This window comes from Chaetodon auriga, chromosome 6 (assembly GCF_051107435.1).
Source record: "Chaetodon auriga isolate fChaAug3 chromosome 6, fChaAug3.hap1, whole genome shotgun sequence".
Lineage (NCBI taxonomy): Eukaryota > Metazoa > Chordata > Actinopteri > Chaetodontiformes > Chaetodontidae > Chaetodon > Chaetodon auriga.
In genome coordinates, this window is record NC_135079.1 from 18,021,605 (window position 1) to 18,034,181 (window position 12,577).

A 12,577-nucleotide genomic window follows, 5' to 3' on the forward strand; every position below is an offset into this window, starting at 1 on the left:
GAATGAAACAGGCTTCTGTTTTTTTCAATTACTTTCACCACCAAATTTAGGGGGAGGGGGGGCCAAACAATTATCAAAGATCCAGTTCAAAGGTTCACACCATATAGAAAAGAAGTGGGGATTTTAATAGCTGCCTATGGGGTTTGCACTTCACTGGGCTCACAAGAGTAAAAAGAAAATAGATTAGGATGAAAGAGTAGAGGAGGGTTACACACACACACACACACACACACACACACAAATACACATGTAGAGGCACATGTTAGGTTCTCATCGTTTTTGGGGACATTACATAGAAATTCATTTCCTGGAGACTTACCCTAACCATAACTCCACCCTAAAATTTAATTATGTACATTATGGGGACTTGTGTTTTGCCCCCATAAGGAAGGCGAGTCACACACACACACACACACACACACACACACACACACACACACACATATAGAGGCACATTTGTAGAAATTGAACATGAAAAATGAGCTGTTCATCTAGAACATTTTGGAAATTCTCTTGAAAACGGTGTCAGTGCAGGTTAGCCTTTCATTTTAAATCCCAAAGAATACAGTCCTGATTGTGTACTCCCCAGATACAGACAAAGGAAGACTGAGGAAAATGACATAACTAGGAGAGTGACTGGAAAGAGGGATGGAGCAATGATGAAACTAAAGCAGGAGGAGAGAGGGAGCCTGCAGAACTTAACGGCGTGACTCAGTCGTCTGTCTGCGTCTTTGCAACAACTCTTCACCTTCTTAAGCTTACATGCAAAATGACTAAACCTGAAAAATACGTGACTGTGAAAGTTTCCTAACGTGAACCAGTGTCATAATGAGGCAAACTTCTTGCCCCAGATGTCGAGTTACACAAACTGAAATACTTCACAGACTGCATATTCTGTTTACTCATTAAAAGTGACATCCATATAGCCTCTTTCAGCTATATGGAAAGATTTATGATGATGGATTCAAATTTGTTTAATTAAGTAGTAGGGACCAAAATGGCTGACAGTGTCCTTATTTATGATGTAATTTCTCTGCTTTCCCAGAGGGGGGAAGAACGAACCAGAGCCAGAGCAGCCTGTGCCCAGGAAGGTGACCATCCGCAGCCTGCCCTCTGCAGACGACATCGACCCAGACGTACTGGACAGCATGCACTCCCTGGGCTGCTTCAGAGACAAAAACAAACTACTGAAAGACCTGCTCTCAGATGAGTGAGTGAATGGAGGGGCAGAAGGTTCAGTGCAGTGAATGATAAATAGGAGATGTGGAGAAAAAGGTGAAACTGTGTTGAAAAATGAAAAAATAAAAGCAGCTGAAGACGGAGAGAAGAAGTCGTGGATGTGCGGTCGCACAGCGATGGAAGGCATAGGTGCGCTGTGTCCGTGCACACGCACTGCCATGGCTTTTCCCCCGCTCTTATGAAATCTAGCGAGGCTGTCACTTTGGATGTCAGAAGCTATAGATCACTTAAGTGTTACCACACAGCGTTTACACCGCTTGCCATTCCCCCACAACTGATCCTGGCTTTCAGCACGAACAAGCTGGTGGGTCATATTGTTTGTGTTCTGCTGCTAATGTTTGCTGTGTGAGTATGCTGAGGATACTTACCCTGCAGTCTTTCAAACACTTGTTCTTTATTAGTGTGGGCATTACAGATGCTTTTTAGTTTCCTTTTGCTTTGCTTTTCAATATTTTTCCCCTCTAGTTTACATTTGCCCAGCCTCTGTAATTTAATACTAAACGGCGTTTCTCTATCACTTTCCCCTCTCCCCATCTCTTTCGTTTGCTTCCTTTCTCCTGGGAGCATCCCGTAATAGTGCTGGACTGGAGGAAAATCTGCGGTCTCTATCTCCCTTCCCCTGGTTCATTTTAGCTGAAGTTGCAGGTCCTTGTCTCTTTGCCTCCTACTGCTTTCCAATCTGTCTTTATTATGGAGGGCCGATCCCTGGGCCTTTTGCATAGAGAGTATTGGCCTAGAGGCTAAAGATATTAGGCTTCCTGATTTACAGAGAAGGAAAAGGACAAGACTCATAATGTTTTGATACTTTCATAAACTCACCACACTGTGCACAAGGGGAAAAAATATATGTAGAATATTATATGATGGCTTAATGACCTGTAAAACTTAACTTTTGCTTTAATGATAGAAGCTATTTAGTAGCTGTTTCACAATGAACCCGAAAAGATTAAAGAACATTAATCATAGTGAGGGTTTGTGCAGTTTAATGTCTCGGTTTTGAGCTCTTGCAGATGTTGGAGAGCCTGATACTTCACTTATCTACACAAATGTGTGTTTTTGGAATGACCCAGGGTTGTTTAAAGCCATTTTTTTTTTTGCAGAAGTCTCAGTAATCTTTTTATTGTCTCCTCTCTGCAGTGACAACCAGGAAAAGATGATCTACTTCCTGTTACTGGACCGTAAAGAAAGGTACCCCAGTCAGGAGGACCAGAACCTTCCCCCTCGCAATGAGATTGGTGAGGCTTGGACCAGAGAGACAAGTGCAGAAAAAGAATGTAACACAATAAAATGTGATTAAAAAGAGAAAATAAAAATAATTGAATAGACATCTGTTTACTGAGACAAAACAAGCCAATTTAGATAGGAATAAGTGCTGTTAGGAGGTAACTCATGAACGCTTCTGCAGTATTTTCTTCCCTCACAAGAAATTGGATGAGCTCCAATAGATGTGGATTAGCTGCAGGAAGAGCTTTCTGTTTATTGAATATAGACAAGCTTCTCAATGAAATATAGTGGCAGAAATAGAAAGTGTCAATAGGCCAGAGATTTTTATTTATTTCTTTATATTTCTAAAAAAAAAAAGAACTGTCAGCTTCGAGTGCTTCAGATCAGATAAGAACACAACAAAAAAAAAAGGTATTTTCCCGTTCGCACAGCGCAGCCCAGCACAGATTTCCACCCACAGAAATCTGAGCCCAAACAGAGATGCTCTACTTAGACTTTTGCCAGAGTTATTTTCTGACAAGCAACTTGCAATAGGAGGAGTATTATGTGCAAATGTGTGAGCTGTGAGATACCGACATTTTGATGAATAGACTCCCTCTTCAGTGAATGTGATACAGTCAATACAGTGGCCATTAGTTCAAGGTCTGGGAGGAAACCATTACTTATTCACTATTAGTTAAAACGTCAATGTGATCAGCGCTAAACATCACTCAAACACTCACATATGCGCACAATGCACAAAAGGACTCAGCGTGTAGAAATAGACGCATTAACGCGGAGGGACGTCAGGTGCATTACGCTGATCCTGGATCGATCTCTCTCGCTTGTTTGGCACAGATCCTCCGAGGAAGCGGGTGGACTCTCCCATGTTGAACCGCCACGGCAAGAGGAGACCAGAGAGGAAGTCCATGGAGGTCCTCAGTGTCACAGACGGAGGCTCACCTGTACCAGCCAGGAGGGCTATCGACATGACACAGCACGGACAGAGGTACGCACAGGGGTGAAAAGACGAATTAAAAAAAAATGTGTACAGATTTGAAATGAACAAATAGATCTAGACGAAGCTGCGTGTGTGTTCGTGTGGAGGATCTTGCAGCCAGTGGTGTTTCAGCAGGTCTGACAGCCAGTCTGGCCCTGGGTGTCAGCTGTTTAGATTGTGGACAAACATCAACAGAGACTGACGCTCTGCTCGCTTTGTCTTCTGTCTCACTGTAGTAAATCAGTGTACAGTAAAAGCTTGGATATTCCTGACGCCAGTACAAAATGCAGCAAAGAAGAAAGGTATTCACTCGCCCTCTTCACCTCCTCTTGCTCCGTGTCTCTCCCCCATGCCGGGGGACGTTCGTGGCAGGAGAAAGATGCAGCGGTGCTTTCTGTTGAGCGAAGACTTCGTTTAAATGACAATTGCACACGTGTGGCGGTTTCACGAGGTTATTTTAAGTAAGCTGTAACTCATCTGATAAATGAGAGAAGCTGGGTCCAACGGTTCCTAAAGTTTGATTTAACTCTCTTAATTAATCTTAATTCTCAAACTAAGGAGGACTGCGCATTTGAAGTTCCGAGGCGTAATATCTACAAACCCCCCTTTTCCGGTGTTAGCTCAATTATCTCTTTTTTTCATAATCTGAATGCATTGATAATCAGTTCTCCCATACTGTGTCCCACTTTCTCCAGATGCGGAGCGTTTCTCTATTTCTCTATTTTAGAAATGTTCGAGTCAGGCCGGATCCGCACACCCACAAGGCACAGCGGACTGATTTAAAATCTATTTCCTCATCTTAACAACCAATATATCATCACAACACACATTTCTGCTCAGAGGCAGTGACATTTGTGACAGCGGGGAAGATTGAATCTGTGGGGGGTGATAACCTGATCTGCCTAATGATAGGCAGATTGGCAGAGAGCTGGAAAAAGCTTTCAGAGGTATAGGACATAAATGCAGAGGCAGCAAGTGCATACATTACAGAGATAAAAAAAATATAGTTATAAAGTTGAATATTCATCGAAATGTCAGAAGCATTAATAACTCCTCACCGCAGTGCTTTGCCAACAACAAAATATCAAGAATATATTTCCCGCTTCATTTCACTGGGGGAAGCCTCTTCAGAAGTTTTAAATCCATTTCAAGAGCTCCCACCTCCAAATACTTCTGCTTAATTCTTTGTGTCCTCTGGTGCCTCTGAATTTCAGTTTAAGATTCGTCTTCCTGTGTTTCACTGCCTCGACTCCGCTCCTTCATCCCTTCAGGCAATCCAAGTCTTATCTTTTCTTTATTTTAAGGTTGCATTACTTTAGAAGCTGTCTTCTTCTGCCCTTCGCTCTGACTCACATGTTTCAGTCAAGCCTGGAATCCCAAAATAGGTCAGTTTGCGGTGACTTTGACAGGCGTTAATGATACTTTTCCTAAACAGTGTCAACAGCAGTTCATAAATCACACACAGCTGAATGGCATGCATCATAAAGGGCACGGAGAGTAGTCTTGTGAACCTTTACTTTGAACAGCAGCTTTAGGTTTACTCATAAATCTCAATATTAAGACACATCAACAGATGGCAGCATGTGTTTGCGTCTGGATCCTACATATACCAGCAGCTACGGTCATTAAAAAAGGCTCCGCTGCATCTTTCCTCCATGCTACTTTAAATCAGTGTGTTTGTTCTTACCCCTCCACCCAAATCTCTTTCAGGGGCTCCTCCCTACCCTTTAATATCTGCTCTCACTCTTTCTACCATGGTCCCTTGTGTGCAGCTGACCTTCAGTCCCAAACGCCCCCCTCTGTTTATATGGAATTGCTATGCTAATGTGGAAATGCTGCTAGTTTTTCTCTGTCTGGCTTCCTATCAGCTGTGGTGGGTTGGAGGTGGGGGGAGTCCAATACCACAGCCCCTCCGCCTCCAAATCAAATCAAATCTCTCTATCGCTATATGTCTCTTTCTCCCCCCACTGCAATTCATAGCTCTTCAGCAGTGGGGGGAAAAAGATGTTAGTAACACAGCCTCTGTGAATCTGGATTTTGTTGTGTTTTTGAACTTTTCTGCCTTTTATCGCGTCCTTGTGTGTGCTTTGTTTGATCATGTGCGCGCTTGTGTGTATGTGATGTGTGTTGGGGAAGCACATACGTAGCAGAATAACGTCCAAAGATTTGACTGACTTTCTCTGAACCTAACCTTATCTTTCCCCGACAGCAAACTTTTGTCGACAGCACAGAAGATTCGTAGAACTTCAGATCAGAGGGTGTCAGAGAGAGGACTGACTTTGAAACATGTGTTTTGACAGGATACATTTCCACCCACGTAAATTGTAGAAGAGAGGGGAAACGGTTTTATCTAAAATTACACAACGAAAATGCCTCAATCCTTATCCGGCATTTTGCTTCAGATATCTCATGTAGGCAGTCCAATGAACTGCCCGGGCAGCATTTTCATACATGTGATTATTGATTTGAAGTATAATTGAATAGATTTGGGATAAATGCTGCAGTAGCCGTGTTGCAGAGAAATCCACATGGAGACACTGTCACGCGAATGCCCGTTCCATTCTTTATATACCCGAAAGTATCTTAAAAAGACATTTAAAGCCAAACTCAAAGCACAAGAAATCCCACTGATTTAATTTTAAATCTTAACAACATGCCAGGAGAAATGAAGGGAGGTTAATGATATGTAAATGAAATATGGAAAAGTGCTGCAGTGTGAAGAAGAGAATATCAATTGATTTTTTTTTTTTTCTTTACAGATCTGCTCTGGTTGCTTCATGCAGTTTAAATGTGTTGGGTTAGTCGGAGCAGTCTTAATAAGTCAGGCTCTCATGCTAATTATTGACTCTAATTCATTTAAGAGGCTCAAATGAGCACAAATAAAGCACCTTTAACACTGAGCTCTACAGCAGAAACTGCAGGGGTCTGCCACATTTAGAAATTTGAGGAGCCGAGCTGTGAATATTAATGCACTGAGTCCTCTGGGAGTTGTCAAGGTTCAGGAAAGGAAATGAATTTAAACAGTGTGTTGATTTATATGAATATCTACTCCATGTAGAAGGACTCCATTGGCAGGACGGAGTCAGTGTAGAGCAGCGAGAGAGAGAAATGGAACGTTCTCCACTTAAATCACGCTAGCAGAGCAGCAGCATTGTGCTTTTGCTGTGGCAGTTTTATTTGTTGCCGTTTGACTCCTGGCACCCTCCATTTCGTTTTGCCTCACTTTCGTTTTATTTCAGTCCATGCCCTCATCCCAGAACCTCTTGTACTTGTTCCATCCCCCACAGCCCAGCATTAGACCCCCACGGGTGCTTTGGATGGGTCTCTAACACAGCCGGGGGTCGCTTACTGAGGACATGGACCCTGTTCCAAAACAGGCTTATGGGAAATGCTAGCTTGAGGACTAATTGATAGTAGAAAGACAAGAATGGGCAGCCTCACACACAGAGAACACACACACACTTCATTGCACACACATGCGTGGATGCAAGTACACAGTTCAGGAGATCTCCTTTTACAACGCGAGGCAAAGGCGATTTCATTTGTGTTGTTGTTGTTGCAATACCACACTGTTTTAACAAGTAACAGACCTGCAGTCCAAATTGCACTTCAGTAAATGTACAGAAGTATTAGCAGCAAAAGGAACGTGGTTACTCCAGATGATCCACAGCCCTCACAGTCAACAGTTTTCATTGAAGCTACCTTCCAACGTCAAAGTAGTCCCTATGAAAGCTGCTTGACGTTGTGTGGAGCTTGCAGTTGGTTTTGGGGTTTTTAGGTATAATTTCTAAATGCTGTGAGCACCACAAATGCGGTTCCACTCGCCTCCTATTTTTTTGAGGTGGTGGCAGAAAATAATATCTCAAACTTTCTGTTTGACTGGGCACTACTAGAGAACACACTTTTGTAATTAGGGTAAATTGACCCTTTAAAGCAAGCAAGCACTGCACTGACGGTGTATGGGCATCCAAGTAAAACATAGCAAATTTTGTCTGTAGTGGTGATCAATGATAAATCACTGTTGAGTTGTGTATGCTCACTCTAAATAAAACACCCCATCAACAATAATTCATTGTCTCTGAAGCACCGGTGAGCCTCTGACAGCACACTGCTGTACAGCATAACCATCTGTAACATTAGCTTTATAGACCTGCTGCTCCAACAATAACAGATGCGGCGTGCCTCTAACAATATGCTCATAATGGCCCGAGGACGCTGTGTTTTGGCCATGTTTAGATAAAGTGCAATTGGCTATTTGCGAACAGGCGCTGCAGTGAGCAACTGTGGTCTCAGTGGAGCGTAGGACTTACATGTAAGTCATAGCAACTGTCTGGTCAGCTGCTCCCTGAAACAAACCCAGAGCCAATGTGATCTCAGCATCGCCTACTCATATGTGCAAGAGTGTGTGCAATAAATACACTCACAGAAGGGGCAGTGAGAGAATTACAAAAATAGCTTGAGTGTGGGTGTTCCTATATTTTCCTCTCTCATGATAGCTGCTAGTGTTGCTTTCCTACTGTTCTGCTTGTGTGTCAGTGCCTCTCAGGAGAAAGGTACCCGTTCAAGTATCAGGTCTTTCTTTCCATGGTTGTAAATTAAAAGGGGGGTGTGGATGATTTAACCCAAATAAGAGCTTCTGCCTTTAGAAGATTGGTGCACACAGATCTTAATCAAGACTTGTTGTTACGACAGCACCAGTATCACTTTCATGGCTACTAGCTGTAACCGTGTACACAGTTTTGTGGCCATGTATGGATGCCTCTGTGCTCCCATGGGACTGTTCCAGCATCAGGAGTGAACATCAGTCTGCATTACTCCATCCCTGCCTCCCATCCTTCATTCTTCCATTCCTCCCTCATTCCTCCATCACTCACTCATGTTCCCTTTACATTTGTCCATGAAGGTCTTCCTCCACAACCTAGCAACCTGAGAAAAAACGCCACTTGAAGTGATCATCTCTTCATTTTTTCTAAGAGAGACGAAAAATCCGTAGGCCGGGCCACATGTTCACAAATGCATCAACGGAGAGAGAAGCACACGGAGACAAGAAAGGGGGGGGTATTAATAGATTGAATGACAAAAAGGAGCAGTGTTGTGACAGTGAGCAGCTGGCATTTCCGAGTGTTGACAGGCCCTGTGTGTGTCTTTTTGTGCGTGTGTGTGTACACATGTGCATGCGTGCGCTTTTGATGGAGACAGATTGTCCTGTGATTGTTCATTTCTGAGCAGGGCTCTGCTCATAGAGGTTATTGACGGCATCTGCAGGGGAAAAGGAAAAAAAAAAAACATGACAAATGGCCCTCAACCAAATGTCCCACTTCATTTCCCCCCGAAGATATTTTCTACTGATCCAGTGAAAAGGCCTAAAAGTCAACATGTCTGGTTTATGAGCGAGCTGTAGATGGGGTGGAAAGCTAATTTGAATGCTAATCTGTGGAAAGTCGCCCCTATAGATTTGCAGGAGAAGCTGCAGTCAAATCGACGTATATTGAAACCGAAGTTTGAGCTTAATTGGTTTGAGGCTAATTGCTGGGAGTCAATGTTAGTGATGTCTGTTGCTGTGTTGTAATGCTTTTACCCTCTCCCTGCGAATAGGTGTGTTTGCAAAGGGCTCAATAGCAACCACTGTGCTTAGTATGATGGTAACATATGCCGTGGTGCTTTCTAACTGTGTGCAACATGTAACCTCCACGCTCTCACCTCCACCTGTGTTTACTGAAACATGTAACAGGTTCACATGTTGATCCCTCAAATTATGTCTGCCCCTGTGCGTGTGTGTTCTTGCGTGTTTGTGCCACAGGTCGCGGTCTATTAGTGGAGCCTCCTCTGGCCTCTCCACCAGCCCCCTCAGCAGCCCACGGGTAAGTCACGACCCTCTGTGCGCTTTCAAACACACACACATAGAACACACACCTCTCGACCCCATTCTCAGGTATCTAGTTGTTCGCCTTCAGGGATAACAACCATCCAACTCCTGCGGATCCTGTCTTATTGCTGCCATCTTATTGCTGTTTATGTCCGCTAGAGTAAATAAAGACAGTCACTACAGCTACATCGCTGGGCCTTCTGACCTTTAACAAAGCACAGCACACTAAACGATACCACTGCATCGCTCTGCACATGTAGTATTCTTCTACTGTTCCACTTTATTAGATACAGTATGTTTTCCCACAGTCAAGATCTACCTTTGAGTGTTGAGCAGGGATCCACTATGACGAACTCCTGTTTTAGATCTGACTTTATATGAGTCATCACTGTGTCCATGCAGTTGGATCTATCTGTTAACTCCAAGTAAAACATACTGATGAACTTACACAGGGATGTGACAGCACAGCAAACTTTCCCCTCCTCTAAAGCCTCTTCTCTCTCCATCCTTTCTGCTTATTATCCCTCTCTCTGTTTTCTGTGGCCCGAGCTCTGTGAAAATCCAGCTCAGGGAATGCTTCAGAAAATCCCACGTTTCTTGCTCAGAGCTGGGGGGCTTGTAGTAAACTTTTCCAGCTGACTAACCTGAGAAGGCTCGAGATTAGCCAGGATCCTAAGACGAGCTCCTCGCGCCACACAGGTTCTTTCGGGCTGATCTGAAAGGGAAATTGATTTCTCAGACCTACCCAAAGCCTGGATTGTGCTCTCAGCAAGAGGCTCCATGAGGGGTTATTTTCTCAGATTTGTGTCTGGAAAAAGGGGAGCCGGCCAAGGCAAATAGTTCATCTGTGCACCATCGTGGCTGCAATTTCAGCATTACAAATGAAACAAATCAATAAGCCAATCGGGAAACTGGAAATTTAGAAGCAGAAATACACCATAATGGTGTTCCTCTTGTTATTGAGACAGCCCAAATTGTCCTCACAGCTGGCCTTCTGTCTCTCACACCTGTCTGTGTCTGCTTGCTCATCTCTAGCTAGCAGAGCACTGCATGTTTTATTCAGGTGATGTCCGTCTTTTTTGTTTTCTTTGCCCTGTTTTTTTTTTTTAAATTGTGTGCATTGCTGGCTGTTTTTGTTGTTCCCATTCCGTTTTTGTTTTGTTTTGACATGAGTCACTGAACGCTCTAACTGCATGTTTCTTTTCTTTTCTGTCTCTCTGTTTTTGCAATGCCTCCTCCATCTCTCCTGTGTATGCACACATCTCACCTGCCTCTGTACTCTTTGGCTATCCTCTGCTTCTGGCTGTGTGGTTGTTTGATCTGCCACACTTTTTTCCTGCTTTTTCTGCATGTTTGTGTGCCTGCGTGTGTCCCCGTGTGTTTTTCTTTGTTTTCCTCTCCTCCTCCACCTGCTCTGGCTCTTGGCTATATTGCGCGCCGTGTCCTCACTCTGTGTCCTCCAACTCCAGCCTGTCCGAAAGTTCTGTGTGCCGCCTCAGTCTCCGGACTTGTTGCAGTCCCCTAACACGAGCCCCTGCCCATCCCCTGAGCCCGTCCCCAATCGCGCAGGCCCCCGTATCTCCACCCCCAACTCACTTGCTCCAAACAGCGAGCCTCTGCCGGCAGCACTCAACAAGACGCAGACACTCCCCGCCAAGCCCAAAGTTATTCCCAAGCCCCTCCAAGCCACACGATCCAACCCGCTCCCCGAAACATCCCCAGATCCAGCATCTGCAGCCAGATCAGAGTCTTCCACTCCTTGCCAGCCCCCATCGCAGCCTCCCTCCGCCTCTGTGCCCCCCACTCCGACTTCTCCGCCCTGCCCATCGTCCCCGTTTTCCACATCCTCCATCCCCAGTGCTTCCATCCCAAACAGCCCCCAGGTACGGCGCTCCCATTTTGCTGCCAACCCCCAGCTCTCTGTGCCCTTCAGCCCAGTGGTGCCCCTGTCGCCCATCCGGCTGCACCACTTTCACCCCGTGGCGCCGGTGCCTTCTTCGTTCACTGACCACCCACCCAAATCTATCCCCCTCATACAGGTTACCCCTCACCCCTCCCCTCGAGGCAGCCCCCTCCCCACCCCAAAGGGCACCCCAGTGCACACTCCCAAGGACAGCCCGGCCGGCACGCCCACCCCAACGCCGCCCCCCAGCCCTTCCATCGGAGGCATGCCTTGGAGGACACGCCTCAACTCCATCAAGAACAGCTTCCTGGGCTCACCTCGCTTCCACCGCAGGAAACTTCAAGGTACTGACATTGCAGCAAATGAAAGATTTTTACAGTAAACACTGAATTATCTGTGATCTATTTATCTTTCTCTGAGCCTTCCACCTTTGTCTGACCTTTGACCCTGCCCCCACAGTCCCCACACAAGAGGAGATGTCCAGCCTCACACCAGAGTCTTCCCCAGAGTGAGTAGTACTGTACTTTTTGAAGCCACCACCACCATCATAACTATGCATAACCTGTCAGCCTCTCAGTTATTGGCTCAAACGGGCTCGCTCTCGATAGCGTGATGTTTTGGAAAGTATTACATCCATGAATGTTTGATTTTAACCTGCTGAGTTCCCTGTAATGGCCTCGGGCCCGGTCTGGGATGGAGAAGCAGCACCGTAGCGGGAGGTAGTGGGTTGGTTATGAGGGAGGGAAGGTAGCCTATGTGATGTTGCTGAGCTCCCAGGGGCCTGATAACTCAAGGTTGGCCTAGATATGCCTGTTTGTTTGGCTGACTGTCTGGCTCGGCCATCTCCATCTGGCTGAGAAGACCATCCTGGCTGGAAGGAGCTGGAGAGTTGGCTGGAAAAGACGTTCTCTTAGCTGGGTTGAGCTTGATCACAGGCATACACAGTCACATACCAGCTCTAACCAGCTTATTGCAGAACAATGTGCACCTTAATGTCTCTGCTCACATGTTAACATTATCTAAGTCTGTATTCATATTTGATTCTGAAGTATTAATTTATATTTAAGGGGGAAATTGGAAGTTGTTCTTGCTCAAGTTTGACGCTTGCAAATCCATCAAAACATTTTCAAGAATCTCATGAAATATTAATTAGGCTGACAACAAGAGTCCATATGGCTTATTAGTGGGTGCAGGTACACCTGGGCTGAGGCCAGTGGTGAATTCATCTACCTCTGCCCCTTCTGGACCTACAGTTCTGTTCACAGAGAGGCTCAATTATATATCTCTCTCTCTCACACACACACACATACACACACATGTTTACAAATACCCAGTTGCACACAAGGTGAAAGTCAGAAAACTTTCC

At 45.1% G+C, this 12,577-nt stretch overlaps 1 protein-coding gene across 7 annotated transcripts in view; it reads left to right on the forward strand.

Moving 5' to 3' along the window:
- The window catches only part of brsk2a (BR serine/threonine kinase 2a), a 164,373-nt gene that overhangs the window by 140,865 nt on the left and 10,931 nt on the right, over positions 1 to 12,577 (forward strand). For 4 of the 7 annotated variants that reach the window (XM_076732137.1, XM_076732134.1, XM_076732133.1 and 1 more), the window contains exons 10-16: positions 1,046 to 1,210; positions 2,377 to 2,474; positions 3,301 to 3,451; positions 3,679 to 3,744; positions 9,243 to 9,303; positions 11,348 to 11,555; positions 11,671 to 11,719. In XM_076732137.1, coding sequence (XP_076588252.1) covers positions 1,046 to 1,210; positions 2,377 to 2,474; positions 3,301 to 3,451; positions 3,679 to 3,744; positions 9,243 to 9,303; positions 11,348 to 11,555; positions 11,671 to 11,719 — 798 coding nt within the window. Of the gene's footprint in view, positions 1 to 1,045; positions 1,211 to 2,376; positions 2,475 to 3,300; positions 3,452 to 3,678; positions 3,745 to 9,242; positions 9,304 to 10,777; positions 11,083 to 11,166; positions 11,556 to 11,670; positions 11,720 to 12,577 lie in introns of all 7 variants that reach the window. The other 3 variants (XM_076732138.1, XM_076732135.1, XM_076732139.1) reach the window with 2 other exon arrangements.